The sequence below is a fragment of the Chrysemys picta genome, chromosome 4 (assembly GCF_011386835.1).
Source record: "Chrysemys picta bellii isolate R12L10 chromosome 4, ASM1138683v2, whole genome shotgun sequence".
NCBI lineage: Eukaryota > Metazoa > Chordata > Testudines > Emydidae > Chrysemys > Chrysemys picta.
Genome location: NC_088794.1, coordinates 21,304,009 through 21,323,057, shown reverse-complemented (window position 1 = coordinate 21,323,057; position 19,049 = coordinate 21,304,009). Strand labels below are relative to the sequence as shown.

The 19,049-nt window shown below is 55.0% G+C and overlaps 1 protein-coding gene across 9 annotated transcripts; it reads left to right on the top strand.

Annotated features, from left to right (window-relative positions):
- The first annotated feature begins 574 nt into the window (after positions 1 to 574).
- OPTC (opticin) lies at positions 575 to 16,638 on the top strand. Of its 9 annotated transcripts, XM_065591571.1 has the most exons (8): positions 590 to 667; positions 2,295 to 2,491; positions 8,938 to 9,172; positions 10,242 to 10,395; positions 12,314 to 12,472; positions 14,436 to 14,638; positions 15,517 to 15,612; positions 16,098 to 16,638. In XM_065591571.1, the coding sequence occupies exons 3-8, from the start codon at positions 8,945 to 8,947 to the stop codon at positions 16,266 to 16,268; spliced, it is 1,011 nt and encodes a 336-aa protein (XP_065447643.1). In that variant the 5' UTR covers positions 590 to 667; positions 2,295 to 2,491; positions 8,938 to 8,944; the 3' UTR covers positions 16,269 to 16,638. The 9 variants fall into 9 exon arrangements, with proteins under 9 accessions (XP_065447642.1, XP_065447643.1, XP_005308322.2 ...); XM_005308265.5 differs by lacking the exon at positions 2,295 to 2,491 and having other exon boundaries at positions 615 to 714; XM_005308261.3 differs by lacking the exons at positions 590 to 667; positions 2,295 to 2,491 and adding an exon at positions 2,968 to 2,993.
- Positions 16,639 to 19,049: the final 2,411 nt, after the last annotated feature.

Genomic DNA, 19,049 nt, shown 5'->3' with positions numbered 1-19,049 from the left:
AATTGTGCCTGGTATTTCCTGGGCTGGAGGGGGACAGGGAAAGAAGGGGGAGTATACCCAACTGTCTGCCTTTAATGCCTCTTCATAGTATCTCCCAGTATCTCCCTCCACTTAGCCTCGGCTGGCTACAGCAGTGCTCTCCGAACTGCAAGCCTCTCTCTCTGGCCCAGCCCCTGCTATCAGCGCTTCACTCCTGACTTCTCTGTGAACCGAGTCTGTTTCATCCAGCGAGCGGGCGGCACAGCACCCGGGCGACCCCTGAAAAGCAGCCAAATGCCGCTGGGCCCATCAAAGGAGCAGACCCGCTGAGTCAGCTGGAACGCGCCTCTCCGGGCTGCCGCGCCACCTCCAGCACTAGTGAGCCTTCTAATGAGGGCTTAAAACGGATTACTGCAGGCCTTCGGCGCTTTTCTGTGCCTAGCGGGGATGGGGCTGCAGGGCATGGCTGCCCTCCAAGCTAGAACACAGCTTGGGTTTTTCCAGGATTCTTAGCACCTCCCCATCACTCCACCTCCACCCTCCCCTGCTTTCCATAATCATCTCGTCAGATGTAGCCCTCCCAACTGCCCCGCATGGGCCTGTGCATGTGGTCAAGGAAGCGCATGACGCAGGTACCTCGGTGCAGTCCCTACGATGGTTGAGCCCGCAACTCTGTGTGCACGGCTGGGTGAGACGGCGCGTGCCTTGTGGTGTACGGCATTAGAATCTCTGAAGGTGGGAGCATATGTGGGAGGAGGCTGTGTGTGTGAAAGACAGCAGAAGCTGTGTGTGCGTGTGTATGCGTGATGGGACTGTGTGTTTGTAAGTGAGGGTCTCTGCAGAGGGGTGCATATGTGCGATGGGTGTGTGTGGTCGGGGGGAGGGTGGCACATGAAGTTTTTAGAGGCGTGAGCACAGGGCATTGTGCCTTGCAGATGTGAAGTGTGCGTGGGTGTTCCGGGAGTTGCAGGATTAATGACCTTTCTCTGGCTCAGATTCTGGTTCCAGGCCCAGGCTCCAGGCGAGGTGGCCCATTCAGTGCCGGGACGTGCGTAATCCAGATACATGTCCTCCAAGAGGCAGTGATGTTCAGTCCCTCCGACAGACACCGATGCTCAGAGGCTGACATGAACCGAAAGCATCGAACTAGGAAGTTTGATTCCTAGAGGGAATCTGCAATTCACAAGGCACAAAACTGACTCTCCGGCCATCCGCCATGGAGAGGGCTGGACCAGGGAGCAGTGTTGCTGTAGGTCAGGGCTGAGGGGCATTGGCAGAGCTGTGTGTAGGGATCCAGGAATGAAACAGCAGGTCGGTCTTAAGGTGCATTGGTAGAGCTGTGGGCAGAAGCCGTTCTAGGCATATGAAAGCTCGGCAGATGCCTAGGGTGGCGGATTTCTGGGGATGGCAGATTTGGGGATTTCCACCCCCCTATTCCTGCCATGGATGGCGGGGGATAAGGTTGGCAGAGCTGCCCGGGGGAAGGAGAGGCTGCCAGCTGAAACTCCGAGGAGCGGGATTCTGGGAAGCACACCCACCGGCAGGCTGGGGGTGCAGCTTGTGGGCTGGGGGTGCGGAGTGTGAGAGGCCAGACGGGGGAGGGTGCCTAGATTCCACTGTGGTTGAGCTAAGTGGCTCCTGGGGAAGGATTGCAGGGGATAGAGGTCCCCAGCCTCAGCGTGGGGAGAGAAAGCCGGGACAGGGATGGATGGGGAGCAAGTCTCTGGCCCCAGGGGGGTGGAGGAGGCTGAAGAAGGGGTGTGTGTGGGGGATCCTGATGGAGAAAGGGTCCCTGAGAGCAGGAGCAGGGGCAGCAGCACATGATATTTTGCCTAGGGCAGTAGATTGGCTGGGGCAGCCGGTGGCTGTGGAATGCACAGGACTGGACTAGCAGGGAGGGCTGCAGGGCAGGACTAAGGTGCATTGGCAGAGCTGTGGTACCCGCAGGGCTGGAGACGCTGGGAAGGCTGTATCGAGGAGCATTTGCTGGGGCGGATCAGCTTTCCTGTGCAATGCCTGGTTGTAGACCATGCTTCTCAGCCCCTTGTTTTCATTAAACTAATGAAAGGATGAGAGACGAGAGTAAATTGCACCTCCAGCTGTGGGTGCAGCCTGGCACAGACACACACACACGGCAAATATTTACCTTTAAAAATCAGCTGTTCTTCGAAATTCTCAGCTCCCTCTCCTCTCAGTGCCCTGTTAAGGGAGGTTAGGATGCAGGTCTCCCAGGCTCCCCAGCACTGTAGCAGTACAGAACTCCCCTCCCCCTGGAATAATAATGCCTAGTTTTATCTAGTGTTTTTCACCCCTAGATCTCAAAGCGCTTTACAAAGGTCGGTATCGCGCTAGAAGGACAGAGATTTATTGGAACACTGCAAGTAACAACTCCAGAACCATGGGCAGGACTTAAGTTCCTACAACCCCTCTCCCCCCCGATAACAACATACAACACAACAGCTTCACATACAACACAACATAACAACATACAAGAGAACAGCTTAACACTAAGGTAACAATCTGTTGGTGGAGGTACTGTCTACACTGACCAGTACATTATGCCCATTTTACAGATGGGTAAACTGAAGCACAGAGCAGTGAAGTGACTTGCCTAAGGTCATCCAGCAAGCAGTGGCTGAGCTGGGAATTGACTCCCGAGTCCCAGTCCAACACTCTTTCCACGAGGCCACACTGCCACTCAGTAATCATGTGTGTTTCCCATGTCGTCCCTTTCAGCCAGTCTGCTCCCCCTCCTCTGAGCACAGAGTGGGTGATCCAGCCAGGCTTCTGCCTTACTTTCCAGGCTTGCATGCTGGAGGGGGATGAAAGTATTCCCCCGGCTGCTGTATGACACGTGGGGAGTGAGAAACTCACCCACTGGCGCTCCCAGACGGGTTGCAATACAAACACTGCCAGGGGTCAGAGAGAGGCCTTTTCCTCTTTGCACCACACCCCCAAGCAGAGCTTTCCCTCCCCTGCACTGCGACAGACTCTGCTCATCAGATGCAGCTAAGGTGCGTCTTCCAGCTGGGCGGGAAGGATCAGACAGGACTCCTTTCACAACCAGTCAGCGTCAGTCCCTGCTCAGCTGGCAGGGTCGCCCGCTGCCTGCGGGCTCAGCTTGCTGCCTCTCCAATGCTTCCAAGCTGGGGAGCGAGAGGCCATCAGCTCAGGCCCCCTCCTGTGTGGAAACCACGCAGCGCTGGCGCTAGGCCACAGGAGGTTGGCTCGAGGGCTCGCAGGCAGACAGGGAGTCAGGAATAGCACCGGCAGGCAGATCTGCTAGAAGGATGGGCTGCCGGTGTCCACGCAAAGAGCTTTGTACCAAGTTGGCCCAGCCTCTGGGTTCGATTCCTAATTGTGGGGTCTCTCTCCAGTGGTTGGGAGGGGTTAGGAATGTGCACACTCAGCCCTGGGGGCGGGGAGTGAAGGTCAGTATCCCTGCATTGCTTGGCAATCGAGGAACAGCATTGATGGGCTCAGAAAGTTGGCTCCTCCAGGCCCTCCTCTGGGAGGGTGGGGGAGGAGTTCCCAGGGAACGGGCCACGGCTCCATCTCTGGGGCACCTGCGTTCACTCACTGTGCGGGCGGTTGGGAACGTGGGATAGCTCAGCAGAGACAACAGCTGCCATCAGCAAGCGCCTTTCCTCACGGCCGGGACAATGTTTGTAACAGGACGGAGAACGCAGAATTCCCTGGCCTTGGGTTCGGCCCAGCCCTATGGAGCCCTGGGCATGGAACATCCTCCTCCTCTGCTTCCCAAGCTGCCAGGTTTTGAGCCTTTCTCCTGAACCCCTGTGCACAGGGAAGGGGCGGCCAAACCACGGTTAAGCCTTGTTCTCCAGCTGGTGCCCCTTGCCACCTCTCGGGCAATGGAGTTGTGCAAAGACGGCCCCTGTTTAAGATGTGAACAGCACATGGCACGGGAGGGGTCTCTGCCACCATCTGGTGCTATTCTGGGCTTGCCAGGTCCAGCGTTAGAGCGCGCGGCTGCAGCCATTCCTGGTTCCAAGCGGCCACCAGCCGGGCAGCCCTGCAACACCCCCCACACCCAGGGGGACAGTGGAGCATGCCAGGGCTCCTCGCAGGCTGCGGCTCGAATGCGACTGCTGCAGCAGGCTCCAGTGCAGGGGGGCCTGCGTGCCTGGCAGACACGTTGCCACTCCTCTGCCCTGGGGAAGGGGATGTGAGGGGGTTTGTTGATCCTCCTGGCACACAGATGTGGAGGAGCCGCTGTCCCACCCAGAGGGGAGCAGCCCTGACGTCAGCACTGTATGCCCAGCATCAACAAACAATGTGCCCCCCCTCCAGGTTTCCAAAGCAACAGCACTGCCGAGGTGTGAGCCGGCACTAATCTCTTGCGCGGGGGTGGGAGTGGGGGTGGCTGCTTCCAGCCGGAGCTTTGGCTACAAAGACAGAGTTTTTTTTATGAGGTATTGAATTTAAACAGTCATCCGGCTGCTGGGACGTGAGCCCATCCTGGCCATAACGGCAATCAGACCATTGCCAGTGGCTGTGGATGGGGGGGATGGCACCCAACCACCAAGGACCCCACTGAAGAAGGATCTGTCCGGTGAGATCCTACCTCCTGAAGGCACATTTCCCGCCCCGCCCCTTTCCTGCCCCAGTGCTAAATTCATCTGAAATACTGGATTGTCACAGTTCCTAAACGCATCCACGTCCAGGGGAAATCTCAGCCTTTCCCAGCATGTGGCCCCTATCGCTGCAGACAGAGTGGCGTGTGGACACTTCCCCTCCCACTGGCCATTGCGAGGCAACACATCACCTTCAAGCAGTAGCCTCCAGGGGGAAGCAGTTGGGAGGAAGCCCTGTGCATTGGATGGGATTCAGCAGTGGGGAAGGAGGAGATGGAGTCGGCTCCCGCTCTCTGCACACTCCCAGCACATGTTCCCCCAGCCCTGGTGGTCCGCAGTGTGGGGACTACTGATTCATGGATGCTAAAGCCACTGTGATCAGCTAGCCTCCCCTCCTGCATAACATAGGGCAGACCTAGCCCTTTGGAAAGAGAGCTCCTACCCGGGTATTTCTCAGTGAATTCTGCCCCTGCGGCCAGGGTTTTTACAGGCTGAGCACACCCTGCATGTACCTCTCCCCACACGGTTCTGCTTGTTCCCACGTTATCCTGCGTGAACATCACGTACCCCCCTAAGCCAAGGGGAGACCTAACGGGCACCCAACCCGTAGGCATGTTTCCCAGCTATAGACTCATAGACTTTAAGCTCAGAAGGGACTATTATGATCGTCTAGTCTGACCTCCTGCACAACGCAGGGCACAGAATCTCACCCACCCACTCCTGTAACAAACCCCTAACCTATGCCTGAGCCACTGAAGTCCTCAAATCGTGGTTTAAAGACTCCAAGGTGCAGAGAATCCTCCAGCAAGTGACCCGTGCAGCTAGGGGTGAAACTCAGCCCAGCAAAGGGGCGGGGTGTGCCGCGGACCCTGTGCAACACGTACACTGGGGAGTTTATGGTGAAACTCCGGCTGGCTTTGGTGGGACCAGCGTTAGGCCTGATGGGTTTAAATGGGGCATTGTGCAGCCTGTCCCCCACACAAGCTGCATGTCACCCTAGAGCTCCTCTGCCTCCCCCGAGGTTATGTGCTGGCAGGCTGTAAAGTCGGGGGGGGGGGGGAGTGTTCTCAGGCCCACCTCCCCCATCCCAGCATGCAGGCCCTAAAAGCAAGCCCAGCCTCTTGGAGGAAAGCTATAAGTGAGCATGGCTGCTAGCCCTTGGGGGCACCGTACAAGGGACACCATGGGAGGGGGGCAGGTGACAGCTGGAATAATCATCACCCTGATTGGCTGCACTCCCTGCTTATCCCCTGCACACTCCCACCCCCAACCAGGCAGGGCTGCCCTCCCCTCGCCCTTGTTAAAACCTCTGCAGCCCATTGGGTCCCAGCACATCAGCTTTGCAGGAGCTGGGAGGTTCGCGCTCTTCCAGGGCAGCCCAAGGGACCAGGGGGTACGTCTGTGACTTGTGCCTCTCTCTCCCCTTCTCTCTCTTTCTCTTGAGTGAGCTGAACTCAGGGGCTTTGATGCTCAGTTCAGAGGCGTTGTGGGGGTGGGGGCTACCTGGGGATTGGGCTTTATGCAGAATGCATGAGGGCTGCCTGCAGTGTGCATTTCAAAGGCTTTTTTATTACTCTCTTAATGCTGGGTTTGATCTGTGGGGAAACTGGCTGAGATTAAGGGCCAGGCGCCTCACTTCAGGACATTTGAAATTCAGTGCTGTCTTTTATAGACTGGAGAGAGCTGTGCCAACTAAGCGTCTGCTGGTCTGTGTGCGTGCGTGGTTGTGCATGTTTTCCCAGGTTTGTTGCATGCGTGTATGAGTGTGCGTGTCTATGTGACTGGGCTGTGTTTGCGAATGCATGGGCGTATGGATGTTTGGGGGGGTGTTTGTGTTTGCGAGTGCATGGGCGTATGGATGTTTAGGGGGACGTTGGTGTGGATGCTGTGTTTGCGAATGCATGGGCGTGCGGACGTGTTTGTTTGTGCATGCGTGTGCACTCGTGTGTTTGTGTGTACACACAGATGGGCCAGACGCTTTGAGTCACGCTCGGAATAGGGGCTGCTAGCCAAGCAGGAGCCGCTTCTGAACGGAATGAATCCCCTTTCCGAGGGAGCTAATCGAGTTTGGATTTCATCCTCGCCATCGTGCGTCCTACCCTTACTTTGTCGAATGAGCCCTGTGCGGGAAATCCCTGTGTTAGATAGTGTAGCCTCTAGAGTGTCATCGAAGGTGCATAGTGCAATTCCGCTCCTCTGGTCTCTGAAGGCCTTCCGTAGGCAAGTGGGTTTTGTTGCTTCCCGGAGCAGTCTCTTAAAATGGGTTTCAGTGCAGGTGCTCAACTGCTCGCCTCATTACTGCATGTGCAAACTGAGCAGGCAGCTGGGTGTTTGGGTGTGCAGCTGTGGCAACTGTCCACCAAACTGAAAATGTGCCCCCCCCCCCCCCTCCCAGTGTGTCTATTCAGGGGAGAAGGGCAGACTATAATTCACTAGCTGTTTTACCCGGCCCTACGTGCACGGGCGCTCACTGTCACGCTGTTCACAGAGCTCTAGCCCAAGGTGTGGATCTACACAGATGTGCAGGCTGCGGGACATACCCCAGGGCGTGCACGCCTATAAACATACGCTGCCTTGTTCACTCCAGTAATGAGCCAGCATCTCTGCTAATGGACACTGCTCTGAGGAAGAGAGTGCTCTGACACTCAGGCCTCAGGATCCAGTAATATGAACCACTTGAGCTGGTGGCCGTGACTGTGCTCTGTAAGATATGCAAAGAGGAATTTCCAGCTGAGACCAGCTCTGGTCCTGCCCACTAGGCTAGGGGCAGGGTCTCATTAGTCCAGCTGAGAAGAGCCTCTCTAGGGAGTGATCATCAAAGTCCTAGTTTGTATCCTAGCTCTGGAAGGGACTGGGATCTAGTGGTTAGAGCAGGGGAGATTAAGAATCAAGACTCCTGGGTTCTCTCCCCAGCTCTGCCGCTGATCTACTGTGTGACTTTGGGCAGGTCACTCTCCTCCCCCCCCCCCCCCCCCCCGTGCTTCAGTTTCCCGCTCTGTGCAATGGGAAGGATATCGCTGCCCCAACTCTGTAACGAGCTTTGGGATCTCAGGCTCAAGTGGCACATAAGAGCAGAGAGTTACTCTCGTGAGACACCCTCTCCCCGTCCTGCAGCCAAGGAGTTCAGGCCAGAGCAAAAAGTCTTAACCCCCCACTTGGGGAGCTTCTGTCCAGGCTGCCTGTTCTTTGAAGGCTGTTTGTACGGCTGGATCTGGCGTGTGAGTGGGAGGTGAAGCGCCGTACAGCAGCTCTGGGCCTCTCCCCTCGCAGCAGGGCACTCAAGCATGAAACAGCCTGAAAAGAAAAGGAGAGTAATGATTTCCTCCGGGGCTATAGGCTCTCTCCAGCAGGAAAGCCAAGTACACTTACTTTCGCTGCTGCAGAGGAAGCCTGTTTAAAGTGCTCCGGGACAAGGCCGGGGAGACTCGGGGAGAGCGACAGAAGGTGCAGTAGAAGGAGCTAAAGTGAGCGGTTGGGAGGGGGGTAAAGCCGGCGGCCAGCACTTGGAGGAAACATTTGTGGCAGAGACATTAACTAGTGCTTGGTGGGCCGGGTTTCCCAAAGAGCTCAGCACCCACACGCAGGCTCAAGCGAGCTCATCTGGCTGGGGGCTCAGAATTTCTGGCCCATCCGGGTCACCCTGAGATCTGCTGGGTGTTTTTGCAAACCCAACTCTCATTGAGGTGTTTAAATAGGTGCTAAGCCCTCATGGAAAAGAGTCGGTGGGAGCGGAGTACTTGGAAATCTGAGCACAAGTGAGCAGGGCTCGCTGTCCGGCCCCTGTCTTTGCTGCACAGCAGGGGATGCCAGACAATGGGATTTGCAAAATATTTAGATGAATGTGGTAAATGTTATAGTTTACAAAGGGGAACCTCCGCTCACATCCCTGACAGAACTCCGCTACCCTGGCCTGCAGTATACCTGGCTGTGGTATTCCTGGATTCCCCATGCACCCCATCTCCTGCCACGGCTGAACCCCCTTCGCCCAACACAATGCCCCTCGAATCTGATCTGTTCCAAGCTCTGCTATGCTAGCCCTAGCCCCACTGCTCCACCCTCAGCAGGTCTGCCGATGCCCCTCACTCCTGGCCTGCCATACTCCTCTCAGCCCCAGTCCTGGGCTCCTACCCGGGTCTGCTTATCCACTTCACTCCCAGACCATGGCACCCCCTTGCTGGGTTCCCTGCACCGTCCTGCCAGTGGTGTTAATCCGCTAAGCGCACCTGGGGGATCAGAGCCCTGTGCTGGGCAGGTAGGGCACATCCCTCAGACCCCGCAGCCCCGAGCTCAGCCCTGTAAGTGGCGGAAGTGAACTGCCCAACGATGACAAAAATGCTTCGTTGCTTCCCTTTTCTCGGCACAGGTGCGGGATGCAGAGCGTAGCCTTGCTGGGGGTCACCACCCTGGCTCTGGTGCTGGCCTTGGCCGCCCCACCTAAAGAAGAAGGCAAGAAGAAGGAAGAGAAGCCCAGAGCTGACATTGCCACCGATGACAACCTGGACCTGCCCAACTACGACCTCAGTCTAGACAGCTATGGAGAGATCATTGACCTGAGCCTCTACGAAGAGCTTTATGACTATAGTGACCTGGCACCAAAGGTAAGATGGAGACAGCAGAGCAGCAGAAACATGGGCCAACTCTTCTCCAGGCACCTGTGGGGAGTTCTAAGGCAGCTCCTTTCTCTAGGATCCTAGGGCAGCTTCTGTGCTACCACCCTTGCTGAGCCGGGCGTCCCTCCTGCTCCCCGCCCTGTCTTTCCAGGGCTGGGGCATTCTGGCCACTCTTCCACCCACAGCACTTGGTGGACGGAAACACTTTCATGTGGGAGTCAGGAGTCTAGCTGTGAGTACAACCCCATTTTCCCCAGTTTAGGTACTTCACTCTCTTCTCCTAGGTGCTTCCCTGGTACAGTTTGCAAGCCATGAAGAAGAGCGTTCATCGGTTCACACAGATTATAATGTCAGAAGGGACCATCATGATTATCTAATCTGATCTCCTAGTCAGCTGGTTGATAGGGAGGCGTGCAGCAGTGTAGGATCCAGAGGGAAACGGGTATGACACTGTCTATGACTTGTTTAAAGTCCTGAGTCAGGAGGGAGAACCAGCTTTCCCCTGACACTCAGCACTGAGGTCTTGACCACATGTGGTCGCTAGGAGATAGCATTGTTTGGTAGTTAGATCCTGATCCTGGTTAGCAGCAATCCTATTGCCAATGCCTCGCTCTGCCAATGACTTATTGCATGGCCTTGGGCAGGTCACATAACCCTCTCCCGCTGAAGTTGGCTCACAGCGTTGCAGGCATGGAGAGGAAAGGCGCCGTATGAATGCAAGACATGCCTGGTATTGCTGCTGCACGGAGCATGCCATGTCTAGCAATCCTCTGTTACCTGGTGCAGCTGGCGGGGGGGGAGGTGTCTTCAGTGGAACCTAAGGGAGTTAGGTGCGTTTCAATGGGATTGGGTGCCTGCCTACCCTAGATGTTGGCTATTTCAGGTATATCACTGCTGGAGCCCTCCAACCTGCCCTGTGGCACCTTCTACCCCTCCCCAGTGGAGGTGTGAGCTGGGCAGGGCAAGGGAGGAGTCAGTGACTGGTCAGTGCTTTAACGTGAGCGCAGCTCCACAGCCTATGCTCACTGCCATGATGCCCCTGGCCCTGTATTTGCAGATTGAGGTTGGTACGTTGGCTCCTCCAACCAAGCGTCTAGAGGGCGTCGTGAGCACGAGAGCCATGCCAACCGAAGCACCCAGAAGGCCGCCCCTGACATCCCCCACGACCAAACCCTTCGGGCCAGGTCTGCTCGGATCCATAACCAAACAGGGTGAGTAAGAGACCAGCCCTCGTCACCTGTTCTTCCAGGGTAATGGTGCAACGTGGGGGATTTGCTCACAGGAGATGCAGCTGAATAGGTCTCCAAATACCACGAGGAATGACGGCAGTATGGAAAGACCCTTCTCTCAGCATGGGGGCGAGTGGGAGGGGCTTTCTCTGTACCCATGCGGGGCAGAGGGGGCTTTGGAAATGAGCAAGATGGAGGCACTCCTTTCCTGGCATGGCACGGGGCAGCAATCTCTGAGGCTTCTCGCCCAGAGGCAGACCCATCCCTGTGTGGGCCGCGGGACTGATGGGAGGAGAGAGAGAGAAGCAATGAGTGAGCCTGGGCGCTTAGAGGCGCTGGTGGAAGGACGCGAGGGTGAGCAAGGAGCCAAGTATTTGCCCTGCGTGAGGAACATGGTGGCGGGCGAGAGGGTTTCAGAAAGGAATCGCTTCACAGCAACGAGAACACCGGCAAAGCAGCAGAGATGTTGCGACAGTCGGACAGAGTAGCAATTAGATTAGTGACAATTAAAATCCTGCAGTGAGGGATAAATATCTTTATTCATTTTCTGTCATTCCAAACTGGGACAAATTACGTAGTAGGCCCAGGGAAATGGTTGCCTTTATGCTTTGAACTCCCCCACTAATAGATTCGGAGTCTCGCACGCGCTCTGTGGGGAGAAGAGGGAAAAGAGCGGAAAAACAAAAAAACCCCCACCCAACGCAGTTTTAATTGGTGCCAGAAATCTTGTCACGCTGCCACTGCCACTTTGCCTGGCTGAGCAGGGTCTAGTTCCAGACGTAGGGGAATCAGATGTTTGCTTGATGCAAACGATTTCCTTTTGTTTCATTTCTGACCGTGCGGAAGGGCCAAAGAGATCCCTGGTGGACCTGGCTGCTGTGTTTGGTGGAGTCGCACCCCCCAGGGAGAGATTTGGCCGGAGCTGATTTGTTTTTAAGCAGCTCTTTTGGCTGGTTGTTCCTGGCCTGTCTCGTGGTTTGCTTTTTGCTTGTTTTGTTTTCCTTTGAATTTAGCGGTTGGTAGAAGGAGCTGACAGCCCTGGACCAAGGCCCTCTGCATATCTACATAGCTGGTACAGCGCGGGTAGGGGATGGGCAGTCCCTGTCCAGGCTGCCCTCCCCCAGGGTGCTCTGACCCTCCCCGCAATGCACGGCCATCTCAGCTCACTTGAAAGTAGAGGGTTGAGTCCCAGACTTCAAAGCCCGGAACAGACTCTGAGCTTTAGGGACCCTCCTGGCACTGCCTGGATAACAGCACAGCACCTCCTGAACTCCCAAAGTCCAGGCCTAGATTCCTAGGGCTGGGCTCTTCTTTGACTCTTCTGAAGTTCTGGTCTGGGATCGGGAAGGGGGGTTCCCCAGGCTCCAACTCTGCTCTGCTGCTGGTTGATTTTGGGTCACCTGAAATTCTGGGGGGTTGGCTCCAGGGCTTGGCTTTGGGTCCATCTCCGTCAGAAAGGTTCCTGGGCCCGAGCTAGTCTTATGCTGCACGTAGTGTGACCAGATAGCAAGTGTGAAAAATCAGGACATGTTTTTTTCGGGCGGAGGAGGGGGGTATAGTTGCGTATATAAGACAGAGCCCCTAATATAGGGACGTCTGGTCCCACTAGTTGCATGTGGTCTGGCCTCAGGGTTTTCAACGAACCCCAGAAGCAGGGGAGTTTCAAAAGGCTTCGGGTTCTGTCAGGAACATTCCCTTGAGCTCTGCTCCTAACCCACAGCATGGGGTGTCGGGCCAGATCCTCCACTGTGGTAAGTGGAGCTTTAGTGGAGCTAGGCTAGCTGAGAATCTGGCCCCCCAGCCTCCCTGAGGGCTCCGGTCGGAGGTTACATTTAATACCCCCAAGCCCCGATCCCTGCTCGTTGCTGCTGGCTGACTGCTCCGTCTCTCCCTGCCCCAGGTCTGCCCACCTGCCTGGTCTGTGTGTGCCTTGGCACCTCCGTGTACTGCGATGATGCCGAGCTGGAACAGATCCCACCGCTGCCCCTGGAGACCACGTACCTCTACGCCCGCTTCAACCGCATCAGCCGCATCCGAGCCAGCGACTTTGCCAGGCTGAGTATGTGGGGCCGGGGCCCTGCTCCCCCTCCCCCCACATAGAGTGGCATCTGGGCATCACAGTGCTCTGCTGGGGGACATGGGGGATGGGGAAACTTAGCCCCTGCCCCCAGCTCCCTGGGAGTCAGTGCAAAGTGGACCCATTGCAGAGCTGCCTGGGGGAGGAGGATGCCCCTTGCTGTGCTGCCCAGAGTCCTGTTCAGCTGTCACACTGGATCCTGTTCCGGATTTGTACAATGTTTAGGCTGAGTCCAGATCCAACCTGACACTGAATCCTCCCAGGCAGGTTTAGACTCCTCCCAGCCCACAGCGGAGGGCTCAGACCTGCTCCTTGGGCATCAGATACAATTGCAGGTGTACACAGATGCCACTCCCCCTGGCACCAATGGGAGCCAGGCCTATAGATGCCAGAGCTGGCTTTAGCCCCGAGTCGTGGGCACACAAGCCCGAGTCATGTCAGCGGTTCATCCACACCCCTCTCTACAATTTAGATCAGGGCTTCTGCCTTCCTGCTGAGTGGCATGTAAGGGCATCACCGCGGGGAACAGCCAGGCCGGGACATGGCTGCATCTCGCACACACGGCCCCAACCATCACACCCAGGTGCACAATCAGGGAGCCAAATGCGGACCATTCCCAGGAGGGTGAAAGGGAGCACTTCACACTGCTCTGCAACAATGCTGCTCTTTAATAAAGTCCTAGTACAGCATGTCCTGGTTGGCTCTAGGAACTGGAGGGGCCAAGAACTCACTGGTTGTAACATCATAACGTGGCAGGGCTCCTAGATGTTGGAGATGAAAAAGCCCGGTTAGGTCCTGTCATGCTTATAAATAAATAAATTAATGGAGATATCCCATCTCCTAGAACTGGAAGGAACCTTGAAAGGTCATCAAGTCCAGCCCCCTGCCTTCACTAGCAGGACCAAGTACTGATTTTGCCCCAGATCCCCAAGTGGCCCCCTCAAGGATTGAACTCACAACCCTGGGTTTAGCAGGCCAATGCTCAAACCACTGAGCTATCCATCATATCCAGGGTTTACAGTTTGGTTCAGTAGCTCTCAGCCCCCGCACTGTACAAATTGTTCCAGCCCTCCTGACGGCTTGCACAGCCTGTGACTCCGTTCCATGCTAGTTTGAACTCAAAATTTGGGGGTGGCAGTTCTGTACCACAAGGTTAAAACCCAGAGAAAACAGTCATCCCTTCATGCCCCATGAAGCAAACTTGCTGGGTTTTGCCCAGCTCTGGAGATCTCCTAACGGGTCCCTCTAGAGGCAGGCCAGTGGTGTTGCACAATACTTCCCCCTTGGCTAGCTGGAATAGGAGCCCTGTAGCTTTAAAGTCCCTTCTCCCCTGCAGGAAGGAATTGCACCTGGTGCTAGTCAATGGAATGCACCCTGCCAAGGCAGATGGAGCCTTAAGATTGCAGGACTAGCTAGAAAACTGTGAGCTGGGGCTTGCAGAGGCTTTCCACACCGTAGGTGCATGTTTGGGGGGGCTGGGCTCTGTTAAAATGGGACCTGCTGGGTGTTGTGCATATTTGAAAACCTTGCTCTGATTTCGGCCCTTAAATGGATGCTGAGCTTCTCTGGAAACCTGTCCCTGAGAGGGGATGCCGAGGGCTTGAAAATCTGGCCCTTGGAGGAATAATAACAACAAAGACATAAATGTATTTCACATTTCTGTTGGAGCTGCATCCAGCCACCATAGTCAGGCTATTGGCCTGTTGTGTTAGATGCGAGATTAGGCTTGGCTGGTGTAGACTGGCATCGTTTCATTGAGTTCAATGGAGCTGTGTTCATTTACACCAGCTGAGGACCTGGTTCATTCTAGTTCTGTTTGCTGGAGTGCTGGCTTTTTCCCCTAGGGCTCTGGCCAGGCCTAGCCCCTAATTATTGCACAGCACCGTTGTGAGCGATGGCAAGGGTTTGTGAAGGTGGAATCTCTCCCCTCCCTCCCCTCCATTAGAGAAGCTGAAGCGAATAGACCTGACTAGCAACTTCATCTCCTGGGTGGATGAAGCCTCCTTCCAGCAGCTGAGCACCCTGCAAGAGCTCATCCTCGCCGAGAACAGGCTGACGGCGCTGCCCGCATTGCCTGGCAGCATCGTGCGGCTCGATGCCCGACGCAACAGGATCCGGAGCTCCGGTGTCAGACCTGAAGCCTTCAGGGTGAGTCTGTGCCCAACGGCCGGCGGCTGCCCCAAGATTCCAAAAGGGGTCCCTACATTTCACAGCTTCTGTTCCACCCTCCAAGAGGGCTTGGGGTATGTCTACACTGCAAGATAAGCTCAGGGTTTGAACTCAGGCTCAAGCCTAACCTCCCTCATAGCTCCACACACGTCACACTAACCCAGGGCTCAGACCCAGTGTTTGAGGACTGTACGGGGGTGGAAGGTCTGAGCCTGAGTTAAACTGGGACCCAGGGTTCATGCCCTATTGTTTTGCAGTGTAGATGCAACCCCACTGGACTTATGCTCTGGGAGTCCACCAGCAGTAGCCCACAATCCCACGAGCTGACTTTCTTTATCCTCTGGACAGTCACGTTTTCCCATGTTGCATTTGGGCCCATATAATGCAGTGTAGACACTTCTTCAGCCCAGGTTGGGACCCAGGGTTCAACAATTCCTAACCTAGGGTTGGATTTGGGCCCACATAATAAGTGTAGACACTCAAGCCCTAGATTCACAAACCCAGGGTCTTGAGTTCTATAGCCCTGGGCTTACTCCACAGTGTGGACATACCCTTGGTCAATTCAATCCCCTTCTAGGCCTATCTGGCTCTGATTCCTACCCCTTTGTACCACCAAAATAACCCAGATGTTCTGTATAAAGAAGCTGACTGGGATTTGGGAACAGCCAAAGCGCCACCCCCAGCTTTTCCGGTGTTTGCTGGGGTGGGACAATCCCCTGCAAGCATGAGAGCAGCAAAAAGCTGTGAGTTCCACCCCACCCCGCTGAGCCTTGGAGTGTTCGTTCCAGACACCCAGCCAGGCCAGGTGAGGGGGCTGGGCAGGGCGAGGGCTTATGCATTTGCCTGTGTTTCTGCAGGAGCTGAAGAAGCTGCAGTTCCTCCACCTGTCTGATAACAAGCTGGACTATATTCCAGTGCCCCTGCCTGAGGGCCTGCGGTCCCTGCACCTGCAGGTGAGGCAGTGGCTGAGTCAAGCCAGGGGCCCCAGCCAGGCTGAGTGAGGGTCCCTTAAAGATACAGCCATGCTTTGATTTTTGAATTTGCTTTTGAATTTTGCTGCCCTTGCAATCGAGGGATGGAGAGCTCTGGCTAGACACAGGTAGAGTGCAGGTGGGTGTGGGGCGAGATCTTCTCTCTCACAATGCCCCAGTCCTCCCCTGCACGGATCTCACCGTGCACCTCATTCTCCCCACAGCTAGTCCAATGCTGGGCCCCCTGTGCACACCCAGCTCTGCCAGTGCCCCTCAGTCCCGACTGATGCCCCCTCTGCTATTCCAGTTCTAGGCTCCTTCCTGCCTCTGCCTCTAGTTTGAGCCCCAGTCTAACAGAAGCAAAGGCTCATACTAGCCAGGGACAATTAGTGCACAAACCCATCACCCCGCCTTACCCCTTTCCCCCACTGTTTAATGTTGGCTTTGTGCTTTGTCTCCCCGGCTAGAACAACAACATCCAAACCATGCACAAAGACACGTTCTGTGATAGCCAGGACCACGGTCACATCCGATGGGCCTTGGAGGACATCCGCCTGGACCGCAACCCCATCAACCTGAGCCTCTTCCCCGACGCCTACTTCTGTTTGCCTCGGCTACCCACTGGCCACTTCTACTGAGCCTGCCAGACCGCCACCTAGGGAGCACCTATGATGGGAACCACTCTCGGGAGAAGCCTCCCCTGGATCCACAAGTTAAGAACTCCATGCCTGGCTGTCCTGCTGGGCCACCTGGTATTTGCCCTTCTCTCCCTTGCTCATCTTAGCACCACCGGCCTTGTCTAGACTAGGGTTTAAGATGCGATGTGAGCACATACGAGCTAACGTGGGTTTAGAAGTCTAGTTAGGCTAAGGATACCGTGGCATGTGTTAAAATGGCCAGGGGGCGCTGGATGCGGGGATCTTATTGAGTTCTCAGTCCATGTTGCCAGCACGAAGGATGCCTCAGGCCGAGAGCAGCACTAATAAAATTTAAAAGGTTAAAAACTTATTCTGTGGATTGTTTAAAACAAAATAACCAACCCCATCTGGCACGGCAAGCCGCAGCTACTCCAGGAGCATTATGGTGTGGGCAGTGATGGGCAAAGCTTTCAAGGGAATGAACCCTGGATTCCCTCATGGCTGGACCTTGGTCACTTGGATCCTTACCTGCATTTCTAGTCACAGGCTCCCCTATGCACAGCTCTACTCAAAGCTTAGGTCTCGACGCTGATCCAAACAGGCAGGGGGAGGGAGGGAGTTTTGAGGCTTTTAAAAGAGGCCTGAATCATTTCAGTGTATTTAAAATATAGCATGTGTTGTGTTCCCTAACATCTGAAATCAGAAGAGAGCGGTCCACGTGGGGAATACTTTCAATACAGCTTATTCATCATCTGTATTTTTTATACATGTGCAATAAACGCACGTCACGTGAGAGAGACGACGTGCACATGGAGAAGCCAAAACACTGAACTGAAACCTCTGAGCTCCGCCTCCACCCTCCAGGGCCGGGGAGGGAAGTTGGTATGTAAAAAAAATCTTACAGCACGCTCCGAGTTCTCAAAAATTCACGTTGTCCCGCCAAACTCTCCTCATCTGTGTGCGCAAAACACGTGCCCAAGATGTGACATTGCCATAGGCATGCGCAAAAATGCCCGTTTGATGCACAGTTCGGCTGTGGCATTTTTTAAAGCTTGCCCCTTAGATGCACGGTTCTCTGATGCATGTACAAAACTGTCATTTTGCACTTACCAATGGCAGGCAGGCAGGAGCCCGGGGAATTGGCTTTGGTTGTACAAAATTATCCTCCTCAGCTGCATTCTTATTATGCAAAACACAAAGCAGGGCCACTCAGACGTGAGTCCTGTTTTGATACCCCAAGTTTCTAGGGGGGCAGGTAAAAGAGGAACGTGGAGGAATGGTTGCTGTTCTTGTCTCCAAAGTGTCAGGGTTGGCAGATTATGCTGTCATGCAGTGCTCTGAAAACATCTATCTATGGGTTTTCTTCAGTATCCATCACCATAATATCTAAGCACTGTCCTTAAGCATCTTGTATCTTACTTGCTTTTATAGCCAAAGGGCTGAATAGAGGGGCCAGTTAGGCTCAGATCCAGCAAAGATGGAATCGTCCAACTTTAGCTGTTTTTTCGCCAGCGTTCACTTTCACCCCACTAGAGGGTGCAACAGAATGTGTGTCAAAACCCACCCATCCCTGTGCCTTGCTCACCTAATCGCTGCTCCTTGTCTCCCTTCTGCTTTGCCTTATCATTTAAACCCATTGTCTACATAAATGAGATTGGTGAGCTGCTGCCCACGTGCCTGTCCTTCAGTTAATAGCACTGAGCACAAATTCCTACCTGCTGGTTGCTGGGAAACCCTGCAGCTCTCACGGATCATGTGTTTTGGGGGTGGGGGGGAAGAGAGCTGAAGGCAAAGAGGAGATTGGAGAAAAGTAGTTTCCCAATTGCAGCCACTAAATATATACAAACCACTGCCTGGCTGCCTTTCTCAGAACGGCCTAGTGGGATTGGAGGGGGATTCGAAAGACTGGCACCAACCCACCTGCTGCAGATCACTGATAAAAACACTAAATAAACCTCACATGCATTAGGGGAGCCAGGTCCAGAAACCTGCGCCTTCCAAAATCAGCCAGCAGTGGGCAGTAGCAGTTTCGCCACTGGCCCAGCCTCTAGGGCGACATGACACACAAAGGCCGTGCATTACACAGAGGGTGTTGGGCAAGGGACTACAGGGCTTTACTAAGGAGTAGGCTGGTTTCTTGGCCGTGAGCTGGTTATCCTGGCCCGTTGGGATTGTGCTCACATCCTTTTCAAAGGGCTCCCATTGGCAGGCAGTGATCCATTTGAGGGGGACACTCCCTGCCTCTGGACGCACACTGGCCTGAGCATCACGTTCAGCTCTGCACCTGTATGAGCTGCTGGCATTTGGGGCTGGGTGTGTTTGCGGACAGCAGAGGGCAATAAGACACTGGCTTGGCGATTGCAAGTGGGCCTAAGGCTCTGCGGAAGCCACACAGGAAGGGTCTGAGGAAGACACAGCTAAAGAGTCTGAAAACTGTCTGTATTTTCTTAAGAGGGGTGCTGGTTCCTCTGGTTCTCCACAGCTCAAGAGGGACCCCCCCAGGCACAGCACCATCCTGGGGTGACAGCCATGATGCAAAGAGTTTACTAGTCTCAGCTAAGCTCTGCTTCATGTAGGCAGCAGCAGGGCTCTGCAGCAGCTGAGAGGAGCGTCATAAGAACAGCCAGACTGGGTCAGACCAATGGTCCATCTAGCCCACTAGTGTGCCTACCAACAGTGGCCGGCACCAGATACTTCGGCGGGAATGAGCAGAACGAGGCAATTATCTCGTGCTCCCTTGTCATCCATGCCCAGTTTCTAGCAGTCAGAGGTTCCGGGATG

Excerpts from the sequence above, each read along its gene's own strand:
- OPTC (XM_005308261.3), top strand. Across the intron at positions 10,396-12,313 it reads CGGATCCATAACCAAACAGG|GTCTGCCCACCTGCCTGGTC; the intron begins GTGAGTAAGAGA and ends TCCCTGCCCCAG. Across the intron at positions 15,613-16,097 it reads TGCGGTCCCTGCACCTGCAG|AACAACAACATCCAAACCAT; the intron begins GTGAGGCAGTGG and ends CTCCCCGGCTAG.